Source organism: Cavia porcellus, unplaced genomic scaffold (genome assembly GCF_034190915.1).
Source record: "Cavia porcellus strain 051 isolate PalLab524CR breed Dunkin Hartley unplaced genomic scaffold, mCavPor4.1 scaffold_25, whole genome shotgun sequence".
Classification (NCBI taxonomy): Eukaryota; Metazoa; Chordata; class Mammalia; order Rodentia; family Caviidae; genus Cavia; species Cavia porcellus.
Genome location: NW_026947508.1, coordinates 27,053,377 through 27,066,616, shown reverse-complemented (window position 1 = coordinate 27,066,616; position 13,240 = coordinate 27,053,377). Strand labels below are relative to the sequence as shown.

The 13,240-nt window shown below is 55.3% G+C and overlaps 2 protein-coding genes across 3 annotated transcripts; both read right to left on the bottom strand.

The window, feature by feature from the left end:
* Positions 1-609: 609 nt before the first annotated feature.
* Gja4 (gap junction protein alpha 4) lies at positions 610-3,199 on the bottom strand. 2 transcript variants are annotated; one of them, XM_003471485.4, is made up of 2 exons: positions 3,079-3,199; positions 610-2,092 (listed from the first exon to the last, which is right to left on the bottom strand). In XM_003471485.4, exon 2 carries the CDS (start codon positions 2,073-2,075, stop codon positions 1,074-1,076), a length of 1,002 nt encoding a protein of 333 aa, XP_003471533.2. In that variant the 5' UTR covers positions 2,076-2,092; positions 3,079-3,199; the 3' UTR covers positions 610-1,073. The 2 variants fall into 2 exon arrangements, with proteins under 2 accessions (XP_003471533.2, XP_013009672.2); XM_013154218.2 differs by having other exon boundaries at positions 610-2,157; positions 3,079-3,160.
* Positions 3,200-8,418: 5,219 nt separating this feature from the next.
* Gjb3 (gap junction protein beta 3) lies at positions 8,419-12,624 on the bottom strand. The gene is made up of 2 exons (XM_003471487.5): positions 12,356-12,624; positions 8,419-9,876 (listed from the first exon to the last, which is right to left on the bottom strand). The coding sequence occupies exon 2, from the start codon at positions 9,840-9,842 to the stop codon at positions 9,045-9,047; it is 798 nt and encodes a 265-aa protein (XP_003471535.1). The 5' UTR covers positions 9,843-9,876; positions 12,356-12,624; the 3' UTR covers positions 8,419-9,044.
* Between the last annotated feature and the right edge of the window lie 616 nt (positions 12,625-13,240).

The window sequence follows — 13,240 nt, the reverse complement described above, 5'->3', positions numbered from 1 at the left end:
CCATATCTCTGCTTTTGCCAGAGCCACCAGTGTTCAAATACCACAGGCCTTGCAAGTGTGGAGAACGAACCTTCCAGACTGCCTTTGTCTGTTCTCCTCTTGAGTTTCGGATAGAGAGGAGCTATGATGCAGACCCTTGAGTTGCTCCTTATGGTGGACAGACTACCAAGGTCCAAGGTAGGAAGCACAAATGAACTAAACCTCCTTTCTGCAACCTCAAGGGACCCATGGCTAGCTGGGGTGGGTGCAGGGTACGTGGGGGTGTACCTGTATTGGACTGCTGGCCTCGTCAGTGCCCAGTAATGGAGCATGTTGCAGGGGACACATGGGGGAAGGGACACTACTTTGGCTACTAATGAACAAGTAAGTTGATTAGCAGGGTCCCAGGTGGGCAAGAAAACGTGCAGGTAAGCATTTCAAAAGGTGTCAGAGCTGCTGGCAGGCAGAACGTTGGAGTTTGAGGGTTTAAGGTGCTGGCTGAAGCTAGGGCTGCAGAGACCAGAGATGGGCCATGCAGAACTGGAAATAAAAGAAGGAAGTCTGGACGAAATAACTGTCTCCCCAACACTGCCCCGAGGGACAACATGGCAGCATCAATAAGCACCTCACTTGTGATCAAGTCCTGTTTATTTTAGAAGCACAAACAATGGAACTAGGACGGAGTCATGAAAACAAGGCACCAGTCCTCTGACAGGGCTGGGTCTGGCACGGGCTCTATGTGACCAAGGCTGATCCCGAAGTCTTTTCCCATGAGGAGAGGATGTGAGAACAACCTGGGCAGAGGTGACTCTTCCGTAATGGTGGGAGCAAGCTGGCTTGGGATCCCTCTGGATCAGATGGGAGATCCAGTAACCCCTCGGTCAAGAGTAACCTGAGTGACCCTGTCTGGAAAGAAAGTTATAGTGCCTGATGATCCCCAGGAAGGCCCTTAGTGTTCCAGAGCCACCTGCCAAGGGTCCGTTTGGTCAGCAATCAGCGGGCCTCAGTCCCGTTACCTCTGCAGAACCTTCCAGGAGGGGGCAGTCAGACAACTTCTCAGGACACCTCTGTTGAGTGACATAAGTCTAAGGCCCCTATACATACTGCTTCTTAGAAGCAGAGCTACTGGGGCGACTAGAATATTTGTAGCCACTCTGTGGGGGTGGGTCCAGGAAGAGGGGCCCCCTGGAAGAAGCCAGCCTCTCCTCTGTGGTCAGGTTGGCCCAGTTCTGCTCACTGGATGAGAGCCCAGTATAGGTGGGGCATGGTGGGGACGAGGGCCCCTCGCCCACAGGGAGGTAGAAGAAGACCTGGTCAGGGTAAGAGTCTGAGAACGTGGCCCGGGCTGGCGATACATCCTGAGCCTGCTGTGCCTTCGTCCGATGGCTGAGGTGGTGGCACACCAGGTGCATCAGCTCCAGCAGGTTGAGTACCAGAGAGATGAATCCCACCACCAGCATGAAGATGATAAAGATAGTCTTCTCTGTGGGCCGAGAGACATAACAGTCCACACGGTGGGGGCAGGGTGCACGCTGGCACACATACAGTGGCTCCATGGTCCAGCCATAGAGACGCCACTGGCCATAGAGGAAGCCGGCCTCTAGCAAGCTCTTACACAGCACACTGGCCACATAGGTGCCCATCAGTGCACCTCGGATCCGCAGGCGACCATCCTCTGCCACGGAGATCTTGGCCATCTGACGTTCCACGGCCGCCAGTTCCTGCTCCACCTGTGGGTCCTTGGCTGGCAGGGCCCGCAGCTCTCCCTCCTTCTGCCTCAGTCGCTCCTCTCGCCGGGACAGGTAAATGACGTGGCCCAGGTAGACCAGGGTGGGCGTGCTGACGAAGAGGAACTGTAGCACCCAGTATCGGATGTGGGAGATGGGGAAAGCCTGATCATAGCAGACATTGGCGCAGCCAGGCTGGGCTGTGTTACACTCAAAATCTGACTGCTCATCGCCCCACACCGACTCGCCTGCCAGGCCCAGGATGAGGATGCGGAAGATAAAGAGCACCGTCAGCCAGATCTTGCCCACCACGGTCGAGTGCTCCTGGACCTGGTCCAGCAACTTCTCGAGGAAGCCCCAGTCACCCATGGCTCCCGGGCCTCCTTCTGCAGGGAGACAGAGTTGTGTCAGCAGGGCACTTCTCACTTTGTCCTGGCAACAAACCTGAGGGCTGAGGACATTGGGGGTGGGGTGTCAGGGTGTCTGTCATGCCCATTCCCCCTATGAGGAGACCTAAACTCTGCAGGGACCCAAAGCAGAGCTTCGGCTATTGGCCCCAAGCTGTTTATGTACCCTCATTTTACTTCTCCAAGTGGTAGGCTACAGGGCAGCTAGGCTGCCTGTCTGACCTCATATTGTGCCCCCTTGTCCCCCACCAGAGCTCCAGGATGACTGCAGCCCAAGTGGATCTGGAGGCTGCATGGACGCTCCTTTGCTTATGGGATCAGAGGACTGGAGGAACTAATCCAGGGGCACAGTTATGCATGACTTTCCTTCTGCCCAAGGCTGGCTATAGGAGAGGTGTTATCTCCAGGTTCTCATGGACTCAAAGCCTCAGGTCCCTGTTCCCACTCTGTCTCAGCCAGCTGGCCTCACTTCGGGCTTGCTGACTGCAGGGGTGGTGGGGGCTGGGGGAGAAGTTCGGTATTTTAGAAGTTGGAGGCAGCATCCTGATGAGCCTCACCTGTCCACAGTGATGGCACCTGCAGCCTCAGTAGGGACACTTGGTGCTGCTACTCCTCCCTGCCTCCCTCCGCCCCCCAGCAGTTGCTGCCAAATTCTAGACTCCTGAAAGAAACTGTCATTGCAGGGTGGAGGCACAGGTCGCCAAGTTCCCACGACACTTAGGGGAAGGAAGGTCCGGAGAGAGGAGCGGAGAAGATGCTTCCTTCCAGGGAGCCAGGACCTGGAACCAGACCAGGTCCAACTCCCTGGCTCCCTCTGGCACACTGGCATGTGGATATGGACCAACCTCGGGACCCTCTGCCTCCCCTCTTGTAAACACCAGAGAAAAGGGAACTGCACTGTCCCCGGTGTGGCTCATTTCCCCGTGTGCACCCTGAAGCAACTACCCGCCCTCCATCCCACTCACCGCCTGCCCGCCTGGCCGGCCCGGGGGAGGTGAGGACGACGGCCGAGCGGCGCCCGCCTAGCCCTGCTGGACCGCGCCAGGCGGCTGGGGGGCGCCTTAAATAACGCAGGAGGGCGGGTGGGGGCAGGAAACGCCAGGGGGAGGAGGCGGGCGCTGGAGAGAGGCGGGGACTGGGACGGGAGGTGCAGATTCCCCGAGCCCACTGCGGGGGTGGCACCGGGAGTGGGGTGCACTGGCGGGCTGGGACGCCCCATCCCTTTACTCGCTCTCCATCCTATTGCAGACGGTGAACTCCTGCCTCAGTTTCTTGGCAGCGGAACTGGAGCAGGATCTTTCAGGGTGGCTGGATTTGAAAGGATTATAGCAAAGCCGACGGATATCCTAAGGGGTTGTGAGGAGTGGGTGGCTGGGGACGAGCTGGTGGTGGCGCGTCCGGACGGGGGAGCCAGCGTTATCAGGACAGGGACCCACATGGGAGAGAGGATTTCGCGCCACGCTTCCTAGCATGGGCAATGGAGCCGGACTTCTCCACCAGGCTGGTGGTCTTCCAGAATTCTCCACCATCTCCGTGGCTAGTTAGGCTACGCAGTCGGAGGCTACTAAACCTGATTTCCTGGGACTTCTTGAAGCCAAGGAGGGGAACTTGCTGACCTTTGGTTTGGGTTCATTCTCTTTCCTCTAAACGGGAGGAGACACTCCAGGAAAGCAAAGGAATAGGCTGCGGATAAGCAGAGAGGCTAGTTAATGAGATTAATGAGGATTGGGTGAGTCGCTAGGGATACCACCCAGAGTTGGGTTTTGGCTCCAGCTCTAATTGAAGCAGATTAGCCCTTGGGTGATGGTAAAATGCTATGATCAGTTTTCCCCTGGAGCATCAGGTGAGTCATGGGGCTTGATTAGAAAGTTTTCTTAAAGGAGACTGTTAGCCAGACTAAGGGAGGAGCTCTTCTGGCAGGGGCAGCACAAGCTAAGGTGTGTGTGTGGGGGTCGATCTTGAGATGTGGCCACTGCCTCCGAGCACCGAGGCTTGAATGGTAGCCAAGCCCACCTAGAAGGTGAGGATTCTGTTGACACGTGTGTCCTTGGGCCAGTTTCTCAAACCTAGGTGCTTTAATTCTTCCTCTACAGAATGAGTATAAGAATGGCTACATAGTAAGATTGATCAGAAAGCAAATCAAACATGGCATGATATTGGTATGTAAAGGTTTCAGGTGCGTTTGTTGCTAAAGGCACTGACACAGCGTTTGGGCCAAATAGGGTCTGTGGGCTGGTTTCAGGCCAGAAAGAGTGAAGCAACTCAGGCCGGCGGGCTGGTCGGAGGCTGGGGAAACTAAGGAAAGAAAAGGTGGCAGGTGGGAGTGGAGACCTGGAGCTATTGGCCCTGTTTTTACTAACAGGATTCAGTTGTTGGACTCCCAGGGACCCAGAAGGTTCTGTCCATTGGGTCGGTGTGTATGGGGGGGGGGACATGTGTGGGCTCCGAACTCCAGGATGAGTGTCCCTGGGGTGGGGTGGGGAATCAGGCTGAGCTGGATTTCTTTTCCCTCAGTGCTGGGCTGAGTTGGGCCTCTTGGGATTCCAGAATACACAACTGTGCCCTCTTAGTTCTGACCCTGAAGGGCATGGGAACTGAGGCCCCTGGAGACCGGCTCTCACCACGCCTCGAGCAGCCTCTGCTCCATTCTGCACTGTGGCCCAGCCCAGGTCCCCCAGGGATTTCCCACTCAACTTGGGGTGGAGGGCGAGGGGTGACGTCAAGGCTGCCCTTACCCTGCTCTGACCCCTTCCTCGGGGACGCTGCAGGTCTGAGGTTAACTAACCTGGTCCCTTCTCTGGAGGTGGGAGGAGCTTGCCCATTCTGTGGGGACATGCCCCTAGAACCCCACACTCCCTCTTTCCCTTTGCCCTGTTCAGATTGCTACCACCTCAACAGCCTCCCAGATGGTCACCTGGCCTCTAGGCTCAGCCCTCCGCTCGGCCTCCACACTTTCCTAGAAATCCGACTATTACCTTGCCCTTTTGACGACCCTTCTGCGGCTTCTCATGGCCATCAGAGTTTCCAGCCTGTAGGCTGTGGCCGCTTCTCATTCCCCTTCGCTCTGTCATCAGCTTTATGTAACTAGGTTCTCTGAGTGCTCTTGCCTGTGCTTCCCAGGATTCCTGTGCCTGAAGCGCCCTCACATGTGGGTTCTCCCGAACCTTTCAGGTCTTTTCAGATGTCACTTTCTTCCAGAAGTCCCCTGCTGGCCTCTGCAGCTCTGCTCTATGTAGGTCAGCTACTGTTGTTTTGGTTGATTGTTTTCAAATTTTTAATTGTGATTTTAAAAAAAAGTGTTGGTTGCAGAAGTGCGTGCCTATAATCCCACTTACTCAGGTGGCTGCAGCGGGGGGATTACAAATTGGAGCCCAATTAAGACCCTGTGTTAAAGGGAAGAGCTGGGAGTGGTAGTAACAGTGTATCCCTAGCTTCAATTCCCTAGTACTGCAAAAAAAAAAAAAAAAAAAGACTAAAAATAAAATACAGGACATATCAGTGACACATGCTATGGGGTGAAGTAGACAGGTTAAGAGTACAGTGGTGGGCAGTTTCAATTTTAGAGAGAGGAAAAGAGAAATTCTCATTAAGCAGCTGCTAATTTGAGGCAATCCTGAGGGAAGGGAGGAAGCCCTGTGAATCTCCGGAGCCAGAGCATCTAGGCAGAGGAGCCCAGTCTGCAGAGGTCCTGAGGCAGGAATGTACCGAGATGTTTCCTGCTTGAGGAATGCCAGGAAATCAGGGTGGCTAGTGTAGGGACCCTGCGCCCAGGGTGTAGATGGCCAGCGCTCAGGAAAAGAGTGACAGGTGGGTGTGAGTTGGGGCAGATCTTGTAGGCACTGAAGCCCTGCATAAGATGCCTTTGGGAGTTGTGGGTAGAGAGTGATTTAGATTTTGACAGGATTCCCCGAGGCACTGTGCTGGGGATAAATTATGAGCAGGGGTGGCAGATGTGGTCATCCCCTTCAGTACAGGGCTCGCTACCCAACTGCAGAACCTGGTCAGCTGGCAGCTATTAGGACTTTCATGCCTGCTTCTGGTGTCCCTGGTGGCCAAGTCCTTCTTGGGGTGACCTTGGGCAATGATTGAGTCAAGGGGTGGCCAAGGGCACCACAGAACTCCCTCATGACCAGTCCTGCTTCAATGCTATCTGTAGCTCATTTTGTTGCTCAGTCCTTGGCCCCCTTTTGCAGTGGTGACTTCCCAGTACCTTCATGGCCTGATTATCTCCCAAAGGCCCTACTACTTAATACCATCACATTGGGAGGCTGGTTTACAGTATTTTCATTTTGGGGGATGCAAACTCAGTCCGTGCAGGGGTTCGGACCTAAGAGAATGAAGATAAATGATCTCCTGTTTACCTGGAGCTGCAGGGTGACTGTAACCATGTGCAGGAGATGTGGACTTGAAAACCATACATGAAGCTCATATGAAGATTGAAAGGGGCCTGCAGGGGCTCTTCAGGCGGTGGGGAGGATCAGAAGGTAGAGGTGCCTTAAGGCCCAGGGGATGTGAGGGCCATCTTGTGGTGACAGTGATATTTGCTGGGAACTTGGTACACAGTAGCCCACCTCCTGCTGGGTGAGATCAGTGAGCTGCATTGCTCCAATCAGTTCTTAGGCCAAAGGCGGCCTGCAGAGGCCTGGAATGTCCTCCATGGTCTTGGCCTGAATCCTGAGGAATGCTGCCAGGACTGGAAACTCAGTCCATGCTGAGCCTTGGGTCCCTGCTGGTGTAGTAGCTGATTTCTCTGACAACCAGAACACCCTTGGCAGGAAGATTCTGGAATGCATAGCTGCAAGTAGGTAGACATGTTACCGCCTCAATACCCTGGTAATCATCCAGCTCAGTCCCAGGCTGATCTAGGGTACAGCCTGAGCATCAGCAGAGACTTTCCTAAGCACACTCACTCGGTGTTTATTTGGCACACTGGTGCAGCGCCTGCACTTTACCAGGGTCTTCTCTGATCTCTTACCACAATCCCATGAGTACAAACAGTCCTGAGTGCTTTACTGATTATAGGTCTTCTGCCTCAAAGTTATCCTCCACCCTGTCACACCCTGGGAGGCTGACTTCCACCAGGCCTCCTTGTCTTCTGCTCCTTGGCTGGGCTGTCACCACAGGCAGGTGAGTAAGAGAGATGAGAGTGCCATTAGGGATTTTCTTGGTTGCTGGCGGTGGGATGCATCCTGTCCCATAGCTCCTACCCACTGTTACCCTCGCACCAGTCAGGGCACTGCAGCACCCCATGCGGGTTTCCTCCATCAGGCTCCCACCTGTAAAATCAGTTTCTCTAGGAAATGGTCTTTTAAGTCACTTGGTGTGAACGTACCGTCTATTTCCTGCTGGGATCCTGCCCGATTTGTTCCTAATGTGAGGATGACAGATTGAGGTCCTGAAAACTTGTCCAAGGTGAAGCTGTGCTTTGCATCTGGTCAAGTGATGATCCACACCTTGCCTGAGGTGAGGCGTGGGGAACAATGTCAGCCCCGCCCTCGGGCCCTTTAACCTGCATGGCTCCTCCTCCTGTAATGGTGGTCACAGGTGAGAGCAAAGGTGAACCACAACCCATCCACATAGTGCCATATGCACTGTGTACACAGTGCCCTGAACTTTTCCCTCTTGCTTTGTGCCTCAGCTCATTAGCACCTGACTTTCTGGCTCCTGGCCTGGTCTGTGATGGTCACTGAATGTTCCTGTAGGCTAATGTAGCCTTACATTCCCTTTGGCTTCTCAACTTTGGTCTGGTCTGAGATGTTGGTGTCTCCAGAATTTCAGATCTTGACAGTCTGGGGAGTGGCGATGTGAGATGAGGGTGGGGCGAGTGCAGGAGGCGCTGCTTCCACCTGCAGTCCCAGCTTCCTGCCAAGGTGTGTGGTGGGGGATGCTGGAGGGAATGGGACGGGAAGGAACTGCTGAGGTCCAGACTGCACGTGCTCCTTACAGCAGGCAGTCTGACCTGGTGTGTGTATAAAGAGTGAAAGTATGAACAGCAGAGATTGTGCACACACAGGGTGCAGATGTGGTTTGTGATAGCAGCCCCTGGGTGACAGAGGAGGCAGTTACAGGGCAGAGTCCAATTGAATACGCTAGAGGTTGTTTTACAAGGCCATGGCGCCCCCTTGTGGCCAAAACTACAATCCCAGCCTGTGAGGGCAGTTTCTCTGGCCTTCCACCCTACCCTAGCCCCTGCCCCAACCGAGCTCTCCCCTAGCCAGATCTCTCCCGATTTTGGGAGGGCTGCTTTCTCTGCCCTCAGGGAGCTGTGGGTGTGAGTACAGGAGAAGTGAACACAGAGCCAGATGTGTATAAAACATAGCTTTATTGATTTCAAGGAAACCGTCATTGGGGGATTCGAAAGGCACATCCCACCAAGTTCCTGGCAACAGGGGACACCAGGTCAAGCACATAGGTGGGGAGGAACATTGAAGCACCACTGCCTGAGGTTGGGGGAATCGCATCTGGGGGAGGGAAGCTGTCACTGAGGGAAGTTGTGACCCAGAGGATCCCTGGGTGTCTTGAATGGGGCTTGGGTCCCCAGAGCCGCTGCCTCCCTCCACACTCACTGAGGTCTCCTGGTGCTGGAGGTGGCCCCAGGCCCTCTGCTGCTGCTATGTCAGCAGGTAAGCACTTCTTATCTCTCAAGCATTTTTCTCAGGGAAGCCTGGCCCATCATCCTCTGGGGCTGGGGAGAAGCCCCCGAGCAACAGCCAAGCAAACACGCGCAGGCACAGTTACTTTACTTATTTAAATTCTGTCTCTTCCTTGAGCAAGCACTGGGCCTTCTGTGTTACCTACACCCAGGCAGACAGCAGAGTACTCAGCTCTGGAGATATCTGCACAAATGAAACTGGATAGCTTAGTGAATTCAAAGTGAGGGCCACCAGCCCTCTGTCCTGCAACTCCTCTCCACCAGCTTCCCAGCCCGGGATCAGATCGGGGTCAGCTTGGGTGCCGAAGCCTCCAGCTTGGCATCGCCTAGGTCGGGACCCACCTCCCCGGCTTCCACCAGCTTGTGGTGGCAGCGGCAGGTGGAGGAGGAGGTGCTGTGGCCCTTTGGAACCTTGCCCTTGCCCAGGCCTCGCATGATCCTGTGGAAGATGAGGTAGCAGATCTCGCAGATGGTGAGCACGATGCAGACAGCTGAGGCGCCCACCATGAAGTAGGTGAAGATCTTCTTTTCAGTGGGACGTGCAATGTAGCAGTCCACGGTGTTGGGGCAGGGTGCCACGCCGGCACACTGCACCAGGCGCGGCATGCCAAAGCCATGCCAGAGAGTGTGCAGCACATAGAGGAAAAGCAATTCGATGATGAGCTTGAAGACGAGGCTGAACAGGTATGTCCACCACAGGCCACCATGCTTTTTGCCTGTGTTGCTGTACAGCTTGGTGCACTGCTCACCGTACTTCTGACGGTGTTTCCGCTCCCGCTCCTCTCGGTAGGCCACGTGCAGAATAACCAGCAACGAGGGGCACGTGACAAAGATCAGCTGCAGGGCCCAGAGGCGGATGTTGGAGATTGGGAAGAAGTCATCATAGCATACATTGGTGCAGCCTGGCTGCCTGGTGTTGCAGTCAAAGTCTTTCTGCTCGTCACCCCACACACGCTCTGCAGCCACCACGTATACTAGGACCCGAAAGACGAACACCACCGACAGCCAGATGCGCCCAAACGCTGTGGAATACTTGTTCACACCACTCAGAAGGGCCTGGAATGTCTTCCAGTCCATGGTGCCTGGGGGGAGCACCGGGGACCTTGCCTACCTGAGGGAGCAAGAGAGAAAACCATTACACTATTGAGTGGGTGACACTCATTGAACATTTAATGTGTGCTAGGTCCCATCCTGAGTTCTTTACATGGATACACTTGATCGTCATCATGACGGCCCTTGTGAGATTGGAACTACCTACTGTTCCTTCCATACTGAGAGTAGGAAACCAAGGCACAGGGAGAATATGTAACCTAACCAAAGTTACAGAGCTGGGGCTGGGGATTTAGCTCAGCGGCATAAGCGCCTGCTTTGCAAGCAGGCAGTCGTGAGTGAGTTCGATCCGAAAAAGACCAAAAAAAAAAAAAAAAAAAGTTACAGAGCTAAGGTGCTGGGAGGAAGGGGACATGTGCTTTTGATAATTTATGCAGCAAAGCTAATGTCCCCAGGAAGTGGAGACTATGCTGCGTCCCATTTGCAGGTGAAGCTGATAACCAAATGAAATAAAGACTAAAAAGCGCACAGCACACAACAAGTGCTCAGCAAGTGTTAACTACTCATTACTGTGAAGTTCCGGGCGATCAAGTCACTAACTTGAGGGGACAGCTGGATTCAAGGCCAGGCTATCATGTCCGGCCCATGCTCTCTAACGTGTCCCCTCCCTTTCTCTGCTCACCCCTGCCCCAGACCAGCTTCTTTTTTTTTTTTTTTTTTTTTTTTTGGTCTTTTTCGTTTTTATCGGTACCAGGGATCGAACTCACGACTGCCTGCTTGCAAGGCAGGCGCTTATGCCACTGAGCTAAATCCCCAGCCCCCCAGACCAGCTTCTTGATACTGTTCCCTCGTGGATGCTTCAGTGGTGTCCTGTGAAGATGGGGTCTGAGTCCATTTTACAGAGGGGAAACTGAGGCTGAGGAAGGAGAATGGCTTGTGAAGCTCTCTCAAACAGCAAATAGTGAAGATGGAAGGCTGACTGGGGTGAAGATCAGGAGGTCTATAGACTAGGCCTAGGATCTACGTGGAGACAAATCCTGTTCCCTGTGCAGGCTTTTCTGGGGACCATGCTGGCTCCAGGGATTTTATGGTGCGGCCAGCCCTTCAACTGCCATGTCCTAACCCTGGACTGACTTCAAGGGTGTGGAGGGGTGGGTCTGCTGGCACTCCCAACCTACAGAGCCACTCCATTGGTCTGAGCCTCTGCCACAGGGTCCTTGATGGCCTTCCAGCTATTGTTCCTGTGCCTCTGGAGTCCATCCAACCGGACTGTGCCACTCCCTTCCTTAGAACTCTCCTTCTAGACTTGAACCCCAACCTCTCTCTGCTCTGGTCACTCTGGGACCCTCCAGGCTTTGCCTTGGTTCTTCCTGCCCAAAACACTTTTCTGCAGAATCTTCCCGGGCTACTCTGCTCAAAGATCATCATTTTAGGACGCCCCTGCCACCCCAGATTATCTCAGATGGGACCCTGTCCCCAGTCACTCAGCGCTGGTCCCCTTTTCTTCCCTTTGTAACCCTTAATCACCACTTGAAATTAAATGATCATTTTTTGGTCTTATCATCTGTCTCCCCGAGATGAACATCTGCTTCCCTTTGCCCACTGCTTCTTACTTACTGGTGCAGACAGCAATGCCGAATGGCAAGGAGGGTGGGCCTTAGAGAGGGGTTGGGAGGGCCAGATGGTCTGCACTGAGAGAGAGAACGCACAGCTTCTCAGTATCTCAGCCCTCCTGGTGCCTGTCCCCTGGGAATCAGTCTGGGAGGGACAGGCCGGTGTGGCTGGGAAGGGCTCCCCCTTGCTAAGTCCTGGCCTTTGGAGTTAACTAGACACCAAGTCACACCTGGATTCGAATCTCAGTTTAGTGCTTACTAGCTGGGTGAGAATTCTCTCAAGAGGCTAACCCTGTTTCTTTATCTGTAAAGGAAAGCATTCTTGCTTTTCTGGGCTGGTCTAAGAATCCTGAGACTTCTCTCCCTTGTGGGTCACTCACACAGGAAGGTTCCGGGTCGGGGTGGGGAGGTTGAGCAGCCCTGCCTGCCAGCCCTGCGGGGTGAGATCTGGAGAGGCTTTCTCTCACGCCCCGTGGTGCTCACCAGGGTGCAGCTCTGCTCCGGGCTCCCACCTTTCCCCTGGCAGTCCATGGAGGAGGCCACTCCCCGGGGATGAGACTCATAGGCTAAGAATGTGCTCCCAATGCTGGTCTGCGGACTGGTGGAGCCGGTTCCGACCACCCTGCTGCCCCCAAAGCCCTCTCCCAGCACAACCGTTTGCCACCGGCCCCTGGACCTACTTGGTCCGCTCACTCCTCACCTCTACGGTGCCCCCCAAACACAGACACCCTCCACCCCTCTCCCGGGTTCCCTTTAGGCCACATAGGGGCAAGTGAAGGTCCTGGAACTTTCCAGCAGCTGGAATTCCGGACTCCAGAGTGGAGTAAGCTGTGGTGGATCCGGGCGTTCCAGGGGTCCCTGCGCTCCCCAACCCTCGCCCAACGCAGGTTGCACCCCACCCTCGGGGCGCCCCTCCCGCGCACTCACCGTCGGCGCGGCGCCGTGCAGCAGCCCGGACGCGGGCTCGTAGCAGAGCCGAGGAGGACCTGAGCCCGCTGGCGAGCACACAGCGGTGGCGCGGCGGGGGGATGGACAGGGAGGAGGGGGAGGGAGGGAGGAGCCTGGCCGAGGAGAGGCGAGTTCTAATCCCGGCGCGGCCACGTGGCCCCGGGGCCCGCTCCGCGGGGGATCCTGGCGCGGCGGGGGCTCGGGCTGCTCTGGCTTGCAACGGCGGCGGCGGCGGCAGCCATGGGTCGAGCTGGGGGAAGCCTCTGACGAATTTACAGGCGCGAAGAACTTCGTAAACTGTTAAATGCTGGGCCGAAGGACGGACTGCAATCCGGACTCGCCCACGTTGGTTACCATGGATACTGGGTCCGCGCCCAGTTGAGATCCCGCCTGCTGTAAGACGGGATCCCGTCTGTCCCTTGACCTTGATTGTCTTGCGTAGAGACTCTCCTGGGAGCCAGTCCCTTTGCTCCCCAAATCGAGGGGTCCTCAGCAGCGGCCTGGAGGGAGGGAGGCAGACTGCCCACAGTGGACCAGGCACTGAGACCTGTGCCAGCAAAGACGCACAGGGGTGTGGGCAGAAAGGGGGAGCCGTGCCTGGAGGTGTTTTGAGGGCCAGAGCCTGTCCAGGGTTGTGTCTGCAGGTGGACACCCTTGCAGGGGATGGAGGCCCTTGTGGTTGGGGTGGACCAGGGGACCAGGCCACTCTGTCTTATTTATCAGTTCCCAAGGCTGGAAACTAGGAAACCCCGCGGCTTCCTGCCTTCCTGAGAATTCCTGAGACTTAGTCACCGGAGACCAGGGTCCTAACGTCTGGATGTTGATGACTTACACTGCCAGCACCGAGATGACTGTACATCACAT